The sequence below is a fragment of the Archocentrus centrarchus genome, chromosome 1 (assembly GCF_007364275.1).
Source record: "Archocentrus centrarchus isolate MPI-CPG fArcCen1 chromosome 1, fArcCen1, whole genome shotgun sequence".
Lineage (NCBI taxonomy): Eukaryota > Metazoa > Chordata > Actinopteri > Cichliformes > Cichlidae > Archocentrus > Archocentrus centrarchus.
This window is the reverse complement of record NC_044346.1, coordinates 4,680,539-4,701,014: the sequence shown is the minus strand read 5'-3', so window position 1 is coordinate 4,701,014 and position 20,476 is coordinate 4,680,539. Positions and strand designations below refer to the sequence as shown.

At 40.9% G+C, this 20,476-nt stretch overlaps 1 protein-coding gene across 1 annotated transcript in view; it reads right to left on the bottom strand.

Moving 5' to 3' along the window:
• The window catches only part of LOC115790234 (B-cell receptor CD22-like), a 34,325-nt gene continuing 13,849 nt past the window's right edge, over window positions 1-20,476 (bottom strand). Inside the window, exons 8-14 of the mRNA XM_030743993.1 lie at window positions 9,184-9,438; window positions 8,365-8,622; window positions 6,143-6,403; window positions 1,795-1,876; window positions 1,626-1,683; window positions 856-1,073; window positions 1-605 (exon numbers count right to left, since the gene is read on the bottom strand). Coding sequence (XP_030599853.1) covers window positions 539-605; window positions 856-1,073; window positions 1,626-1,683; window positions 1,795-1,876; window positions 6,143-6,403; window positions 8,365-8,622; window positions 9,184-9,438 — 1,199 coding nt within the window. The 3' untranslated portion in view covers window positions 1-538. The remainder of the gene's footprint in view (window positions 606-855; window positions 1,074-1,625; window positions 1,684-1,794; window positions 1,877-6,142; window positions 6,404-8,364; window positions 8,623-9,183; window positions 9,439-20,476) is intronic.

Here is a 20,476-nt window from a genome sequence, read left to right as displayed (position 1 = left end):
GGATGTTTCTAATTGTAGAAATATTGCACAAATGCAAAAAAGCATTCCTTCATATTTGCTTAATATGTGCACTGCAGGACATATCCTGATCAAAAATGACTCCAAGATTTCTCACAGTCCAGTCAGATTACTGGCAGAGGGTGAAAGCATTGGTGAACAAATCACAGTCTTAAAGGACAAATAAAAGCTCTGAGAGTTGTGAGATGAGCAGAACAATAAGTTATCAGTGCTGAAGGTGCTGTAATGCTTTGGAATTAACTAATTAGAAGATGAATGAAGTAAGACTGACAATATGCATATACTGATGAGCCACAGCACTGACAGGTAAAGTGAATGACACTGGTTGGTGATGGTACTGCAGTCTGTCAGTGAGTTCTCTGAGCAGGAAAAATAAATCTGTGCTTAAACCAAGTGCACAAATGTTTCACCTACAAATCAGTGATTCATCAATATTTTCTGAGCTGCATTTTTTTGTACTCTATGAATACATCCACCATGTACACTGGGCAAGGCCACAGATTCATGTTCATGCTTGTACTCAGCAGATTTTGTTGACTGTGCTGTACAGTGCACATGAATCTTCCACAGCTTGTTGACCTCTTAATCTGTGATGGATAAAAACACAGAATTATGAAGATCTTGTAATAACAGTATCACAATAGTATGACTATTAATTAAGAAAAACAAGAATAAGCTGAAGAAAATGGTGGATGGATGGATGGATGGATGGATGGATGGATGGATGGATGGATGGATGGATGGATGGATGGATGGATGGATGGATGGATGGATGGATGGATGGATGGATGGATGGATGGATGGATGGATGGATGGACAAATTAAAAAGGGACTCACCCTTGGGCTCCATTGCTAAACTTTACAAGAGTGTACTCGGCCTCTTCCTCGTCCTCTTCTTTTTGCCTGCTGGGTTTAGTGGGCTTAATGTTGGAGTAGACGGGATCGTCTTGGTTCTTTGAGAAACTTACACTGGCATAGCAAAGGTCCTCCTGCTGCTCTGCTGCTGCACTCTGTGCTGCAGCTGAAGGGTCCTCATATTTAGGACACACACTTTGCTGGGGAAAAATATTTCACCAATAAGAATATTTAACCTCAAAATTAATCTGACAGCAATAAATGGTTGGACATCCCACACTCTTTGGAGAGGTAAGAATACCCAAAAAAGGAATGACAGCATCATCTAACAACTGTGTTAAAGTGAGTGAGAATGACCTCCTGAAGGATAACTGAAGGATACACAAGAAGAGGACAGGAAGGAAAGCCATAGTAGAAAACAAGGTTTACTTTGAGTGAATAAAGTAGGAAAAGCTGGGAATGAAGAATGTAGACTACAGTCACCTACACACTGTACCATTTTAACAGTCCTACTAGTTTGCTGCCTGTAAGATGTACAATGATAAAACCAACTGAATCTTAGGCTACAGCACCTGGATTTTGTTCCCCTGCTATTTGTCTCCCTTTGGTTTAATCCTAGTGGATGAGTTTGTATGACTGTGTGCAGCCACAGCCAGAGATATAACCACAGTTCTTTCAGAATAGTTTTATTTTTCTGTTGCTCAAATTCATAAATGTATACCCAGGCTATCAAATGGCTTATTAATCCTTACCTGTACTTTGCTGTTTGGCCTCTCTCTGGAGAAAAACTGTGTTAAGGACCTTCTTTTTCTACATGGAACAAAGAAAGAAGATTTCAGTGAATCTTTGGACGACATCACTGAAGAAATGATTGTATTTAATATTAATCACTGATTACAACAGTTAAACCAAACTGCTCACCTAATGACTATGATTGCAGAGAGGATTAGGAGAGTCAAAAAGAGGACAGTGATTGATCCAACTGCAGCTGAGTTCACTGAACCTACGAAACAGTGACCAAACCCTCACAATTAGTTACTGGATTACAAGATTTGGGCTCCATTTAGGAATGGACATAAAACATATCAGACCAAACCTTCTAGTTTGCAGTATGACTCCTGAAGAGTGATTTAATGCTTGCTAAATTTTGTAAAACAAAATAACGACTAACACCACAACTCTTTTATGACATTACTTACATTTTTTTTCCCCAAAAGTTGTGTCCAGACTTAAGGTTGACTTGAGGATGTAGTGGGAATAGTAAATGGACTAGTTCTTATATAGCGCTTTTCTACTCAGTATGAGCACTCAAAGCGCTTATACAACATGTTTACATTCACCCATGCACTCCCATTCATACAAGCACTTCCATGTTTACTAAGCTAAGTGCTTTTTTAATTAGCTAACACTCACACACATTCATACTCCGATGGGACGGTCGGAGAGCAACTTGGGGTTAAGTATCTTGCCCAAGGATACATTGGCATGTAGCCTGGAGTAGCCAGGAATCAAACCGCTGATCTTCCGATCAGTAGGTGACCTGCTCTACCTACTGTGCTACAGCCACCCGGTAAAGTGAATGATTACCCCAACACTAAATGCAGAAAAGGTAGAATTAGCTTCACCCATTATTTTTGGAAGAGGCCCTTTAATTGCTTTAAGAGGCTCCACAGTTACAGTTGCCAAAAGTCAATGAAAATCTCTACTACATAAACTTGGCACAAAAAGTAAGGAAATTTGTGTTTGGTCAAGTCTTTCTTTGCTGTAACAAGAGTTATTGGGAATGAATCTTACACTGAGGGAAAGCCTGTTTATTTCCCCTTAAATGGAGCCACATTTGGAAAGAAAATGCATTTGTAGGTTGAACAGCACAGTTCAGTATGTGAGTTGCGCCCATGAAAAAAAGATTTCCAGATCTTCTCTGTCAATGTCAAACAGCCTCTGTTGCTTGGTTATATTCCAGTTTATTCTGATAAAGGTGACATAAACTACAGATGGGCTTCAATTTGTTAGTTTTTTATTTAATTTTTTTTAACAATTTCCATTCACAGAGAGAGAGGGGTGGGGGGCAGCTGTCTGTCCAGGCTGCAGCTCTCAGCAGTGGCCAATAATGTCTGAATCTCTGAACTGTTAACTGCTATTAAACATTAATGAAATCAGAATGACACAACTGGCACCAACTATCAGGGGCAACATTTAAACCTCTAGTTGACTAGTTGTGGACACACCTAGTTCCAGTTGTATTATTAGGGCCCGAGCACCAAATGTGCAAAGGCCCTATTGTAATTGCTCCATTTATTATTTTTATTCAGGCAAATGAATTGGCCTTTGGGGGGCTTTAAACATGCTCAAAAACACATGAAACTTTGCACATGCATCACACCTGGTGAAAATTTAAATATTTTAATGGCCTCGGGCAAGGGCCAGCCAAAATGCCTCAGTAGAGCCCCCTAAAGTCGAGCCCCCCCGCTGTGTTTCACGTACATTTATGAAACTTACTACACATATGTATCATATCCAGACGCACAAAAAAATCCTTTTGGAGCTATGCTTTAAACCCAACAGGAAGTCCGCCATTTTTAATTAAATATGCAAATTTGGCAATTTGCACCCTTTGGACTTTCTCTAATAACTCAAAGGTTTTGGATGTTATCAACTTCATATTTGGTGTGTTTAATCTACACAGCAAGGGGAATCTACATTTAAAAAATGGTGAGTTTTTGCCAAGGGGGCGTGGCCCTTCTGCCCTCGTGAATTTTGATCTTTCGCCATGAAATTTTGATTGGCTCTCATTCATACCTACATAATACAATCTGGATCAAACTTTCTCAGTAGGATGAGCATCCGACCCTGAACACATACATATGGCAATATTTTATGACAATGACAGCGCCACCTAGTGGGAGCAGGAAATGTCATGTTTTACACTTTGAGGTCCAGCTCCAAGGTGGTTGAGCAGAACCATCTCAAATTTCCCCTGGAAAGCCTTAAGGAGTTGGTCTTACACTGTTTTAAAACTGTGAGTTTTTGCCAAAGGGTGTGACCCTGGCGGGAGGGCAAAGTTTGATGTTTCACCATCAAGACAAAAAGGGCTGTAACTCAAAGCCACATTGCCCTATCTGCCTCAAACTTCGGTGGTTTGATTAGCATCCTACCCTGAACACATTGATATGCATACAGTCCATAAACGTTAGAGCTCCACCAAGTGGCAGCTCGAAATATCATAAAATATTATGTTTTTTGGGTAGCCCCGGAGCTACATTTTATCTACAGCTCTGAAATTTTGCAGACTCATGTAACATCGTAAGATGTACAAAAAAGTCTCTTGGACCCATACCCGAAACCCTACAGGAAGTCGACTATCTTCAATTGAACGTGTCAATTTTTGCCATTTCCACGCCTGCTATTTGAATGAACTCCTCCTAGGGCATTTCACCCAGTGAGACCAAAATGGCTCCAGATCATCTGGACAAGTAGCCCAACAAAAATTGTGCAAAGTTTTTACAAAATATTAAACGGCCTTGTCACACCAGGCCGTAGAACTTGGCTTTCATTTTTCTCCCTCACCACCAAAATTGTTTGTGCACTTGTTCGCACATGCTTTGCCCGATCAGACTAAAATTGTAATCGCTTATATACACACCGAGGCTGAACCACTAACTATGGATTCAATGATATAGGTGCAATAGCGCCCCTACAGAAGCCAATGAACATTTGTATGACCGTCCATAGAATTAGTTTCTCTGAAATGCATGAAAATTTATTTCAAGATACCTGACATAATCCTGATCAGTTTGATAAGCCTCCTGTCCTGAACACATTGATATGCATAAAGTCCACAAACATTACAGCGCCACCTAGTGGTACCTGCAAATATAATAAAATACCATATTTTTTGAATAGCCCCAGAGCTACATTTTATCTACGTATCTAAAATTGTGCAGGCTTATGTAACATCCTAAGACATACAAAAAAGTCTCTTGGACCCATACTCGAAACCCTACAGGAAGTCCGGCATCTTCAATTGAAGGTGTCAATTTTTGCCATTTTCAGGCCTCCTATTTGAATCAACTCCTCCTAATGTATTTCACCCAGTGAGACCAAAATGGCTCCAGATCATCTAGACAAGTAGCCCATCAAAAATTATGCAAGGTTTTACAAAATATTCACCGGCCTTGTCACACCAGGCCATTGAATTTGGCCTTTGTTTTTCTCCCTTGACACAACATTGTTTGTGCACTCATTTACACATGCCTTGCTTGATCAAGCTTAAAATAACTATGGATTCAAGGCTATAGATGCAAGAGCGCCCCCTACGTAACATGCTTTGTTAGTTTTGTTTTTCACACACAAATTTATTTTTGCAAGTATTGATAGTATTTTTTTATATGTTAAAGTGATGAAGTATCTGATTAATAGACTTGTGCTCTTTCCCCTTTTTTTTTTTTGCTCCCTTTCTCTCTCCCTTTTTCTTCTCTTTATTTTCCTCTTCTTCAGCCTGTCAGCTCTGGCTGTTACATAGTATGTGGAAAAATAACTCAGATAAATAAAATAAAGGGTTAAAACATCAACAAGAAGAGCCTATTGAGAACCTATAGAGCTCATCTTGAAATAGCAAATATGTTTGGCACAACAACGCATTCAGATCACAGTTCTGCTTGCAAGATCTACCAGACATGACAGGCTTTAAAAAAAAAAAAAAAAAAAGAGCGCCCCCTACAGAAGCAAATGAAAATTTGTATAGCGTCCACAAAATTAGTTTATCTGAAATGTATGACAATTTCTTTCAACATTCTTGACATCACCCTGATCAAAAAAGTAAATTAGACCCATGCCCTATTTTGCACGCTGGAGCCTTTACCACCCCCCAAATATTCCATTGGGTCTATGTGGAGAGCAAAAGATTTTCAAATGAACGAATGAAACTTGCTACAGACCTTCTGTACAACATCACAATCAAAAAACTTTCGAGTACGCCAGGGGTCGACGTGTGACGCGGGTCGACGTGCGCCACAGGTGCGAGGGCCCGATCATCACCACATGCGGTTTTAATTTGATTTGCCATTTATCAGTGCCCACCACTGAGACATTTTTATTAATTGAAGTTTTTTTAACTAATTGAGACAGTAGCTAAAATAAACTAAATTCACTGATCTGTAACTGATGTAGGCCTGTGCCTTTATCAGAGACCTGTGCAGAAAGGCTCATCTGATTGCATGAACGATAGGATCCAAAGAAAAATGGGCACATTTTTAATTTAATGACTTACTTGCTATATTAATCTGGCAAGAGGTGGAGTTCTGACGTCCTCTTCTGTTCTTGGCTTCACAGTAATAACTCCCACTGTGTTCATGTCTGACATCAGTGATGGTGAAGTTCTGTCCTGATGCTTTTGGTGAGTCTTCATCCTCCTTGTACCAGGTGTATTTAGCTGCTGGGTTAGCATCACTGCTGCAGGTCAGAGTCACTGAGCTGCCCTCCACTATCTCAGCAGAGGGACTCACTGACACAGAGGGAAGCTTTGGAGCATCTGCAGCACATTGGAGATCAGTCTTAAATATTTGAAACTCTTGTTTTATCTAGGTTAAAGACTAAAATTGTTGGAAACCAGAAAATACAGAGATTGAAAATACAATATACATAAACACAGCTGTTGTGTTGCATGTAATGTTAGTCTTAACTCAGGGTTATCCATTTACAGAAAATGTCTGTTAGTGACTTAATGTCAAAAAATAAAAGAAGAAGAAGAAGAAGAGGAAACAGCCTTTATTGTCTATCATAGGAGACAAAGATTCACACTCATATTGACCAATTGCCAATTTAGAATTATTGATTACACTGGTCAACAAAAAAACTTTCTTGTCTGCTACCTGAGGAACAACAACAGATTTTTCCTAAATATGCTGATATATGCAAACAGAATTTCTCTAGCATATCAGGATCTTGAGCTACATAACTATGCCACTAAATGCCCATCGCCAAACTCAACGTCACTGATTTTATTAGAAAAGTACACCATGAACATACAACTGCTGAAAACAAGACACAGATACCAAAATCAATCATATGAGGAATCTCAAACTAATACAGTCCACAGTTAGTCTGCCTAAACAGTTCAGAAGTGTGACAAACACTTGCTCTTGTGCTTCATGGAAGTTTCACGCTGTAGAAACCAGCACCAGTCACCATCATGTTTGTGTTATAGCGCCCCTGGTACCTGGTCTCCATCTCAGAGATATCTTGATGGCACCTTTCACCATGCTCATCGCTCACATCACCCAAATTAGGTGGAAAGAGGTCAAGATGAAAATGAGAGAAGTGAATCTTAAGCGACATTCTGCAACCCATGTTTGAATGATATGAGCATGTCGTCAACTAGTTCTTCATAGTTTGTGGTTGCCCAATAAATTCTGCACCACCTGAACAAATGATTCCTGTGCTCTTAGTTCAAGTTTAGATGGAAATCTTTGTCTCTAATAAGCTCAGGGACTTGGGGTCCATCAAAGATCCAGCTTTAAGCTGGCATCACTTTGGACGGCCCCAGAAACATGATTCCATCACTTGATGTAGCACTAAAACTTTGTTTTATCTACTGACAGATCAAAGCAGTCACTATAAGAAATTGGAAATTTCTGGAATTGTTGATCCTCAATATTGTCAGTGAAACTTTAGTTAATTGAATTTTAATGATCATATTTGGATTTGGCACCCGAAAATCAGCCAAATTATTGCTAAATTCTGTTCAATTTCACAATTTGAAAATCTTAGCACACATTTGCGTGAGAAGCATCAGTACAACAATACATTAGCTAAATATTGACGTGTGCATAACTCAAGAACCTGACGTGCTAGAGAAATTCTGATTATAGATTTCGAATCAACATACCTGAAATGACTTTTATCAGGTATTTTTCTCCAGGTAGCAAAATCATTGTTGACCAGTGTTATCCAAACATTCATGTCCATTGACTTGTGAAGAAGCGAGAGTACCTGAACTCACACAGTGAGAACACGTAAACTCCACACAGAAAGACCACAGCTGACCTGCAGATGCAAACCTGGCACCTAACCACATTCATAATCATAAGTTAGCATGTTAGCATAGACGATATAAATGATGGAGATAGCTACTCTAAGTCATCCACTGATTTCTGAAGTCATATTTTGAAACCTTGAGATGAATATTTTCATCATCGTCATCTTGGTTTAGAAAAACTGGACTTGACCTGACAGGAGGGTCTGACTGTAAAACCATCTGCTCACTGCCAAAGACTCAATCACAAATACTGTGCCAATGAACAAACCACAGATGATCCTCCACTTGGAAAAATGGTCTGAAGCTGCATCTATGCTTTATACTGTCTACAGTTTGCATAAAAGATTTGCAATAGACACAAGGAACAGTTGAAGTTGCTGGTAATGTAATTTTGACAAAGTACATTAGCAGCAACTAATACAGCAATTATTAGCAACTAGCACTCGTTTACTTACACTGGACATCTATGAACAAAGATGAAGAGTTTGTCTGTCCATGTTGATTCTCAGCTTTGCAGAAGTAGTTCCCACTGTGTTTAGAGTGGACGGAGAAACTGTGCTCTCCCACTGACCCATGAAACAGTGATTTGTTCTCCTTGTACCAGGTGTAATTAGCTTCTGGGTTAGCATCACTGCTACAGGTCAGAGTCACTGAGCTGCCCTCCACTATCTCAGCAGAGGGACTCACTGACACAGAGGGAAGCTTTGGAGCATCTGGAGGAGGTGTAGAAAGTATAACAATATATATAACAGGTTACAAGTGTGCATTCATATTGGGTGCTCAATCTAAAAGCTATGAAGCAGTAATATAAACATACTGGTAGCTGCCCCTCAGCTTCCTGACAGTAGAATCAAATTAGTTCAAGTTCAAGAACTCATAATTACAGGTCTCAGTAGATCTTAATGGGGTTCATATGAGCCTCAATGACTTTATTCACCTCATCAATTCAAAAGCAAATGTCCAAGTAAGAACCAGGAATAAGAAATGCTAAAATCATAATAAATATAAAACACTGAGAATATTGTCACTGTCTGTGATTGGCATTATTATGGTAAAAACTATAGTTGGACATTCCTTTATGACCACAGGAGCTTTTAACTAATATTCTACTGAACTCAATAACATGTTGGGTTTGTTGTGTTATGGGCAATGGAAATAACACTGAAAGCTGAGTTATTACAGCGACTATAAGATCATATGTAATCATTATTATTATTATTATGATATTATTATTAGATACTATTGCTTTTGCCAACATAACTGTCTTCACTCACATTTCACATCCACAGAGATGGATTCAGATGTCCTCCTACCCAGCTCATTCTCAGCTGTACAGTGATACTCTCCAGAGTCAGAGGAGTTCATGGACCTGATGAAGACCTGCTGTTGTCTGCTGACCACTGTTTGTTCTTTGTACCAGGTGTAATTAGCTGCTGGGTTAGCATCACTGCTACAGGTCAGAGTCACTGAGCTGCCCTCCATCATCTCAGCAGAGTAATTTGCCACAGCTGAAACAACTTTTGGAGCATCTAGAACAGAAAAAATTAACATTAGTTTAGATTTTATCATAAAAACATCTCCTGCTGCATAAATTACCTCTTCACATGACAGCCTTTGCATCTGCAACCAGACCTCTAGAGGCACTGCTGCTTATCTCTGGTTCAAAATTACCACATTGATGGTCATAATAGATGATGATATGATTTGGCTTTGGTTTAGGTTGGTTTGGTTAGGCACAAAAATGATTTTGTCAACTTCTGGAAAAGATCATTTGATGTGAAACACATAAGGTTGTTAAATCCTCCACTTTGGGTAATTTATCTCAAGGGTAACAGTAACATTGTGAAAATTGTGGAGTAATCATTTTCATGTATGATGAAACAAAAATGTAAAAAGGCCTACCTGACTGTTTTTATTCAAATGTCTGTAGTGACTTCACGAGATGGTGTTATGTTACTGAAATAAACTCACACACTGAAGGAGACGGGAGAGCTTCATGACCACTTGTAGCACAGGAGAAGCTATCTGAAGGATTTGGTATTTCTGGGTATAAATACATGTTGGTTTGGCCATAAATTTTCTGTCCATTTTTGTACCAGATGAAGGAGGGACGATTACGTAGCTGACAGCTGCTTTGACATGTCAGTTCTGCCCTGCGATAATATGATGAAGTGCCCACATGTACCTGAAGAGCTAATTATGTGAAGAAAGAATAAAATCACAGCAGAAACTCAGACATCCATGCAAACACACACACAACCATGTTCATAACAACATTTGACTGATGTCCAAATAAAAGTGTTACCTCTGACAGTCAGAGTGACTCCAGGTAAACCAGTATAACTTCCACGTCCTTGGTTTGTTTCAAACCTGAACTTGTACACAGCTGAGTCGCTCTCTCTCAGCTCTCTGATCTTCAGAGTGCAGCTCTGCTGATAATTACTGTACGTCAGTCGACCTGCATACGCTGAGTCTGTTTTCAGATCTTCAGGGTCATAATCATTCCCTTTAACGAACCACACTTTTTTGTTTACAGTTGTAAAATAACCATTTTCACTGGATGGGTATTTGAAGGAGCAGCCTATGGTCACTGTTGATCCTTTTAAGGCACAGATCTGAGTATGACGGTAGGTCACTGACCAACCATTCCTACCCTGTACCACTGTAACACAGAACACATCAGAAACCAGTCAGATTAATTATATTAAAAAAAAAACATGTATTGTTTAGGAATAAGTTCATTTACACCAAGCACCCTTCCTCAGAATATGCAGCACACATTTATTGTTCCTGACGTTCCTCATCATGGATACTGTCTTAAGGATTTTAGCAGGGTATATTTTCTGGTCTGTTTATCCATTCAGTTCATTTCTACTGTTGCCTCCATTGTTGATGTCAGCCTAATGTTTGAATTGTTCATCTTAAGAAAATGAACAGAAACAGTTACAATACCCAGTTATTCATGCTCAGTGCAGTTAGCATTTCTGTGTGCTGAGACAAGACAGCATAAAAGGTCTGAAGGTACAGTGTGAATGAACAGACTTCTGCACCCTGATGTAGCTGTACTGAGTAGGATTAAAAAACACAATATATATTTTAAGGGTGCAGAACATGAAAACAGCTGTTTGCTCTGCTTGGTTGTTTTCTTGTCTGGGGTCAGGCTGCTGCAGAGTGTGAATGCAAACTGATGACTATCACCAAGTGTCATTATATAGTGAGAAACACACATTTATATTTGAGGCAGTGACTTTAATCCTCATCTTGCTGGGGTGCCACTTTGGCTCAGTGGGTGAGCAGGTAACTGTACATCACATGACTGCAGCTGGCCTGGGATCAAGTCTGACCTTTGACCCTTTGCTCCTGTCTGTCTACATTGTACAACTATCCAATAAAAGTAAAAATGCCCCAAAAACAGGGACGATGCTGAGCTGGAAACAAGAAAGCAGCTCATGCAAAAGGGATCTAGTGAAGAGCAGATGATGGGCCTTCAATGTTTAAGCTGTTGATTTTTTTACATTTGTGATCTATCATCCAGAAATCATCCTCCAGTTAATGTCTGTGAATAATCTGAGTTAATGAAGCCACTTTTCTTTCATCTTTTCTTTTCAGTTTCGTCCTACAGATGGTGAGGGAGTGAAAACCACTTAAAAACAGCTCAGTCATGATGAGCGATGATCTGCAGGGTTTACACCACACTGTACATCTGCATTTATTCACTAAAAGTACTCCTTTAAATGTGTTCAGTGCTGTAACTTTAAATATAAATCAAAAATTAGATACAAACAATACCTGGTAGAGAGAGAAGGAAGAGAACGACTCCACTCGCTGCTGCAGTTGAACTCATTGCTGCTCTCATCTCTTGAACCTCATCAGCACGTAGATCACATAACATGTAACATAATGTATGGCAGTCACACTTTCTTCAGATGTTGAAGATGTTTGAAGGCAGCGTCTTCTGTGGTTGGAAAATCTAGTGTAGATGTGTCTGTCCTTCCTCTATGTATACTTAACATGCATGACCAGATGAAGCCTGTAAACCCCCACACTGAAATAAAGAAGTGATTCTTACACAATGCTTTGCATGCAGCTTGAACTTCTTAAAATATCACTGATAAGAAAAGGGCCATCTTTATACAACTGATGAGGTCAATTTAAGAAGCATATAAAACATTTTCAAAAACTCTTCTTTTAGCACTGCAGGCCAGTTTATTAATGAGGTCACTCCTCATGATGACTGGGCCACGAATAGGTTTGATACACCTTTTAGTTTAATTTGGGTAGCAGAAAGAGTAAGAAAAAGGTGCTGGGTGTAGCTAACTACTGCCTCTGCTGATGATACCAGCTTAGCTCACCAGTAATCATCTTTATCAGCCTTGGCACAAAAGCACACTTCATAAACTAAGTTTGTTTGCCGTTTGCTGCCTTTCTACATGTCAAATCTTTACATTTAAACTGGTTTCCACACCATCAGCAGTTGAGCGGCTGCTGCTCTGAGCTCACCACTCCCTGTACAGTACTATACTGTACACTGAAGTATCTACTAGTATGTTAAAGCTCAATAAATCCCCAGGCCCAGATGAATTAACTGCAGAGTTTCCTTAATAAAAAAAAATTCATCCAGGGGTCATGTCCTGACATAAACCTACAAATCCTGGAACATGATCACTTCCCATAAGAACCCACTGTGACAGTTTCACATGTTCTGGAAAATTTCTTGATACGTTTTGATTTTTATTTTTAATTCTGAATAAATTTTCTGTCAAATAAAAATGGCTGTGGGCTCTTAGGTTAAGGTGCAGCCACAACAAATCTAAAATGCTTCTAAATTCCTCACAAACTCTTCAAGATCCAGCTGTTTCTTAGTGATGTGTCTCTGTGTTGAGGATTCGAAGCATGTGTCGAGTAATCCAGCGCAGAGTTTGCTGGGATTGTCTTAAAAAGTTGCGAGAAATCCCAAAATCCCCCTGTTCCTTTTTGGAAAGGAAAATATCGCTAGGGGGGTCTGAAAAGTTGATAAATCTGACAAGAATGTTGGCAACAGTGAATCCAGGAAGATTTTTGTGAAGTGCTAAGCTTTGCAGCCAGCCGTACCATGTGACTGATTTAGGATTTTGTGGGTTAGTGCGTGCAGTTATAAATATGAGGGGCAAGAAAACACAGTGAACACACACACACACACACACACACACATTTTATGGACTTGAGACTTTATAAAATTAAGCTTTTCTTTTCTTTTGTATGCATGTGGGGGTGTGTGTTGTGTCGTGTTCGCAGTGGGTGTGGTGGGTGCCGGCCTGGAGCGCGGTGGTGTCCTGGGGGTGCGGTCACCTCAGGCCCTGGACGTGCCTTCCCTGGGCTGCGGGGGGTGTAGGGAACTGGGGTGCCTAGTGAGCCAGTAGTTAGCTGGCTCTCTTCCTCCGGGGGGTAGTCCTCTGCCTCCCGGTCATATTTATCCTGACCCTTCCCCTCCTCCCACGCAGTTAAACATCACATTATGCACACGTAGGTTCTTGGGGGACGGGGGCTCGTGCTGCAGTGAGTAGGGCCACCTCCTTGGCTCTGCTCGCTGTGCTGCGTAATGTCCCCCTCCTCCTTTTTTAATTGCATTATACAGTTAACAACACATCATAGTACATATAGAGCCTTGGGGGGCAGGTGTGTCACACAGTGGTTAGTGGGTGGCACTGCTGAGGTGGCCCCACTTGTCTGTTCACTGCTGCCTGCTCCTCAATTTTATTTACATTTTAGACATTGAGGGCCTTGGGGGGGCAGTGTGGATGGGCAAAGTTATTCAGCGCTCATATTACATCTGTTCCTCCAATTTTAATAGCACTGTAGTTTTCACACAGCCATACACATTCTTCTCAGTACATACACTCACATCACCCCAAACATACTGAGTGGGAGGAGGGGGTGGGCAGGTCTTCTCACACCCCAGTTTCATGCACGCTGCCTGGGATGGGGACTGGCTCGTTATTTGGGGCTGGGTTGGCTGCTTCCCTGGGTTGTCGCTGGCTCTGTGCTGGTACCCGCTCTCCCACACTAAGTGTCCATGTATGTTACGTGTGTGTGCATGAGTGTGTGTGCATGAGTGAACGACTGGTGCGTGCGTGTGCATGTGCGTGCGTGTGTGAGTGTGTGTGGGCAGCTGGGCCTGGGTCTGTGGCTTGCCGAGCCTTGTCACCTGTGGGACACGGCTGCGGAGGGCGGGAGTTACCCCTCCCTACCGCTCCATGCTGCTCCCCACTGGTCATCACTGCTGCCCCTGGGGTGTGGGTGCCCGTGGGTCCCGGGGTGTGTGGCCGGATGTCTCGGCGTGGTTTTTGACCTGCTCCCTTGGTGGTTGTGGCCTGGGGGTGGGTTGGGCCTCTTTGGCGTGTGGGGGGGCTCTGCTGGGTGTCGGGCTGCTCCCGCGTGCTCGGCTCGTGCTGGGGGTGCCGGTCTGCGGGGGGGGGGGGGCTGCTCGTCGCCTCTGACCCTCTGGACTCTTGCCCTTTGACCGTGGGGGCTCCGTCTGTGGTCTCCCTCCTGCCTCCTCTGGGGTGTGCACGCGGTTGCCATCAGGATGTGTGGCCTCAGGTCTTCTGAGCTCCTGGGCTGTGGATGGCCTGGGTCCCCTGAGTCCTTCCCTATTCACCTCTGGATTGCGGGGGGCATGGTTGCAGTTTCTTGCCCTCATTATTGAGTACACTGCATGACAGAGGCGCACACACACACATTACTGCAAACAATAAAAATGTGTGTATGTGTGTGTGTGTGTGTGTGTGTGTGTGTGTGTGTGTGTGTGTCTGTCTGTGTGTGTATGGATGTGTGAGTGTGTGTGTGTGTGTATATCTTCTTTTCTTCGATTTTTTTTTCCCTTCTTCCTTTTGTTCCCACCCCCACCCCCTTGTTCTTGCCCCTTCCTTGTTGCCTGTCAGACTTGGCATAAATAACTAAATAAAAAGATAAATAAATAAAACATTAACAAGAATAGCCTATAGAAAACTTATAGTGCTGTTCTTGTAAAAGCAAATATGTTTGGTACATCAGTGCATTCGGATCATCATTCCGATTGCGAAAAATGCCAGACATGACAGGCTTAAAAAAAAAAAAAAAAAAAAAAAAAAGCTTTTCTTTTCTTTTTTTTCCTTTTTTTTGCATTGAACCTGCTAGAAAGACGTCTGGAAACGTCCGTTTGGATGGAGCGCTTCAACACTTGATGAAACTTCCATCACTGCTGTTTCTTACACAAGTCATTCCGAACAGGATTAGAAAAGCAACAGATACAAAGAAAAAGCCTGATTACCACCGCAAGCGTCACAATGATCTGCCGGAGAGGAACAGCTCAAACCGCTCCTTGAATACTGTGGTTAGTGAGAACAGGCTGGAGCCCGGAAAGAGGAGGGCTCCGCCCGCAGGTGGAGTAACAGCAAAGGCAGTCTAAGTCTCCACCTGAGAGAGGAAGAGAAATGAACAGCACACCTTCAGACACGCACCACATTCACATCTTAGACAACTCCAAACAAGTACAATGATAATTTCCACTCTGTGTTGTGTGTATGCCCCCAAAAGGCCGACACAGGCCGCATTTCCAGCGGCATCACGACAGCAGACAGAGCCCTGAGTGGAAGGGAAGCTGTGTCTATGTGTTTAAACGAGACAAATGTAGCACTGCTGCTAACCATGAGGCTGTGTAACCTTGTTGTAACTGTGCTTCAATGACACGCAGTTATTATTATTGCAAGTAGACCACGAAGATGATTGTTTGATGCTATTCATAGACTTTAAATTAAATTATTTCATGTTTAGAACATGAAACCTCCCACAAAAAGTCTGAAAAATGTACAAAACATCACTGCTTCCAGAAAATTGTTGTTCTAAAAGATTCAGAATTCAGAATTTTTAGCTCTTAATCTCTCTTTTTTAATTAAATTCAAATCCTTCTGAAAAATCTTGTTAAATTGGCTATAAATCTGTTTAAACTGGTTATCTTTAACTCTGTTGGAGTATTAAGCACTCTGTGCATCTACAATCGATCTAAAATTCCCCTGAAGTTCTTTTTCCACAAACAAATATTTTTAATTTTATCACACATCTACAAACAGTTTTTAATCCCGTCACATTTTAAAGATATCTTTTCTCTAATAAACATGTAATTCATTGTTTTTATTGTTTTCTTATGTTTTAAGCTCATCTCATGTCTGATGATATCTTTTTGTCGGCAGCGTGTCTTCAAAAATGCGCAACACAACACATAAGTGTCACGGAGGGGGCTGTGTGCTGGGAAGGGGTGGACCCAAACAGTGGCAGTCCTAGCCTGTTCGGCGCCCTGGGCGAGCAATCCCAGCACCCACCCACCTCCCCCACACACACCGCACTTGGGGGGTAATGAGCGCCCTCTGCCTGCTGTGTGGTGCATGTAGCTTTCTGCCATGGTCTGACAGACAGGTTTTAACAGAAGGTGACCCCCACCACCATCACAGGCACAGTCAGAATTTCTTTTAAAATTTTATTTGAAAAAACATGGAAGAAACTGAAATATTACTATAAACAAACATAACAAAAAACAAACTGTCATACTGGGTAAGTTAAAAGTATAACACCCAACTAAAAAATAATGTAGAATTTGGCCCAATCGGGCAACACTAAGCCATCCACCAACATTTGTCCGAACCATCTAGATTTGTATTTGTGTTTTTTTTTCATCAGGATTCAGGTTCACACAAATACTGTGAATTAATGACCATATTTACAGTATACAGTCCATTATCGATATCACTTATCAATTCGATTCCTTATCGATTCTCATTGGGTTAGTGAATAAAATATACCACAGATGGGTTGGTTTGCATTAACTCTTTTAAATGTAAAGTAGAACAAAATTCAAACTGGTATAAAAAAAAAACAAGAATTCCTCTTTCAAAATGAATACTAGTAATATTTTAACATACCATATTTTTCGGACTATAAGGCGCACTTAAAATCCTTAAATTTTCTCAAAAAAAAAAAAAAAAAAAAAACACCCAGCGTACGCTTTTCAAATAGTTAGAAAATGTCGGTCTGTGGAATTTGGGCCCTGCCGTCTGACCATCAATGGCCGAGGCATCCACACCACTGCACCATTGTGTGGTCTGCAGCGATATGGCCTCAGGTCTGGCAGATCAGTTCAAATGCCTCATTGAATTCTCTAAAGTAGGCCATCATCGATTCACAAAATGACTCTATTGATGATATTAGACCGGAACAAGTGCGGCGCAGCAGGTGTGGAAAGCAACCAAAGCTACCAGAGATACATTCAACAAGAAGCATTGTTCCAAAAATGGAAACCTGACGCTGTAAACCGCAGAAAACAATGATGGATTTTATTCTACATGTTCCTGGCCTATTTTTATCTATGCTGGCCTGCATATTTGTGCGTAATCTGGCGATCGACGGCCGGCACTGTTGCCAACTTTTGTTTAACAAAACTCGCTGCCGGCTGTCTCAAAAGTCACTAAAGGACGAATCGAGGTCCGGGTGTGTGTGTGCTGTCCCCCCGGTGCCAAAGAGAGGTCCGGGCGACACCACAGCGTACGAGCAGTACGAGCGCTGTATGTACACAAAACACGGTGACAGCGGAGTTTTCAGGTTTCCGGTGTTGTGTCAAAAAGGGATTTCCTTTTTTTTTTGTTTTTTTTTTTTGTTTTTTTGCTTAAATCAGTAAATATACTGGCGTACATAATTTATGAAGGGCTTTTATATAAAATGAAGAAATGACTTGCTCTTACCCTCATTAATAAAGAATATATTGTAGCGTCTGTTAAGATGTTGAAGAAGATGGCGACAGATTGCCAGCAAACGTTGCCCTTTTATTAACAATTAAGTGGTTGCTGTGTGCCGCAACCAAAACAGTAACAACAACGAGACTGACTCAGATAATGACGAGAGGGAACCCGACACGTTTGATGCAGAAATCGACCAAATGTTCAACTCAGACACTGAAGATGAGGAATTTGATGGATTTGTGGAAAATGATTTAAAATGTGAGGGTATTTTTTCTGTATTTGTTACAACTGAACAATATTCTGAGTTATTGTGAATGAGTTGAATAAAGTTCAACTTACCTGACGCTTTTGTTTCGTTCTACATATGTTTTATCATGCACCTTATAACCTGGTGCGCCTTATGTATGAAAATGGACCCGTTCATTGATAGTGCGCCTTATAATGCGGTGCGCCTTATGGTCCACAAAATAGGTAAATTACAACTGCAAGGTGTGCGAGAAGCAGCCTTTGAGCCAGCCAGACTCTGGCAGTCCTCACCAACTAAACCAGAAGGTGGAGATTATTCATATAGCATAGTGAAAGCAGTACAGCCAAATAGGGTTGCAACTGTCGATTACTCCATTGATTGAGTGATTGGATTAGATACTTTTTTTGTATTAACAATTCATCTGTATGCCCTAGATCGCCCTAGATGAGAAGCCGCCCTGGGCGGCTACCCTTGTCGCCCATATCAGGAACCGCCACTGGGCCCAAATGCAGGACACATGAACTGGAGCTTACTCAAAAACAGCTTTATTGCTGAAGACTCTCAAATCTTAAACATTCACCTGAAGTACTTTTTCCACAAACAAATATTTTTAATTTTATCACACATCTACAAACAGTTTTTAATCCCGTCACATTTTTAAGATATTTTTTCTCTAATGAACATGAAATTCATTGTTTTTATTCTTTTCTTATGTTTTAAACTCATCTCATGTCTCACGATTTCTTTTTTTTTATAAAAAAAAAAAAACACTCACGAAGCCTGGGAGAAAGAAAACACAAAAATTAGGGATGGGAAGCTCGACACAGAAGTTTCGATGCTGTTTCGAGCTTCTGAAGCGCAGGTGTTTCGAAACACTGCTTCGAAACCTGGTTTAAAACACCTACATCACGTGACTGTGGCTAAGAGAGGCTTTTGCGCGTTTCACTCCTGCTGTTTCCGCCAGGATTCATTTGTTTTCTTTCTTCTTCTTTTTTGTTTTTTTAATAAAGCTGTCATTTTGGGCTGGGCCTTGTAATTGCTGAATGAATGTTTCTGACACTAATGCTTTTATTTATAACAAGCGGACAAACGAACCTATAAGTGATTATTAATTAACAATAACAGTAATACTGTGGACGGTGAAGAACGAAGTAGGCGATCCATTAACAAGATTTTTGTGTACAAACGAATCAATGAGCACACAGGGACAGCTGACTGTGGGGCTCAAACCCTCAGTCCTCCACTTGTTTCTGCATGCGCCGAAATGACCTCTATTTATTTTCAGAGACATCAGGGGATCTTCCCAAAGTCTGACCTGCATCCACCCTCCGCTCAGTGTCCTCCTCGGTCATGCTGGTCAACATCATCGCTGTAGAAGCGATAAAATTAAACTGAGCTCGCACTGCAATTATTTACCGGTGACGTGGTTGTTTAAGTTTTTCATTAACAAATTGTATGAATTTGTGTAACTTAGAGTTGAAGCGGATCAGTAGGATTCAGCTTCAGGGGACACAGTGACTGACTGGACGGGCCTGAACGGTGAAAGCCGTCCATCAGCTGACGCTGTAACCTGTGACCCGCAAACTGCACAGCAGGAGGATTCCTACTGAAAATAAATATTTTTTTTAATCAAGAAAAAACGTGTCTGGGTGATCTGTTTCTTAATTCTCATGACAAATTAGGGTTTTTTTTTTTCTTCTTTTTTATTCCCAGTGAGATTTCTATGTCCCATAAACAGCAGGACAAAGGCTGCAGGTTCAAAGCCTCAGACAGAGTCAAACATCACGGTCATGCCACAGATACGACGTCCACACAAGTACAGGTCGCAGATAAGGAAAGTTTCTTCATGTTTCAGAGGTCTCTCAGTGGAGGACGGCGTGTTTCCTCACATTCATAAAGGTACTGGTCAGTGTGAAGATGTGAAAATGACTGTTGTGAATTATCCCACTAAAACTTAATAAGTGTCAGAATTTGTTTTTACAAAAGGAAAATTTTTAGGTTTTTTTTTCTTATCCTAAACATTTATTTTTGAATGAATAGAACATAAAGCCTAACGCCACGCCAGCTTCTTGCTTTATTTTACTGTGTGTAGAACAAACCTGGTGACACAGAAAGCTTAAAGCAACCAAAACATATAAACTTTTCTGTTTTTCCCCAAGACTGGAAAAAATGAAGCCAACTGAGCCCAAAGACAGCTGTTTATCACAATAAACATCATTTTTTTTCTCAGTATTTTTTATTTTATAAATTGGTTCGTGTGTTAGTGAATTAATAAAAACTGTAACAGACTCACGGATGTTAACAGAGTGAAAATAGTCACAGCTGCTGTCTCTAACAGTCTCCCGTTCTTCTAGACCACGTGTTGATCATAATTATTGACAGTCAGGTATAATCAGGAGCTTTGTTTGGACTTGTGCAGGGCGCATCTGTCATTGTTTCATTGAACAGCTTTATCAAGATGTGGCGATAACAAAATTGGCCAGCAGGTGTCACTGTGCAGATGGGTTTCAGATTGTTTCGAAGCCTCGTTTTGCCCATCACTAACAAAAACACTAAACTGGAATACACAGGGGG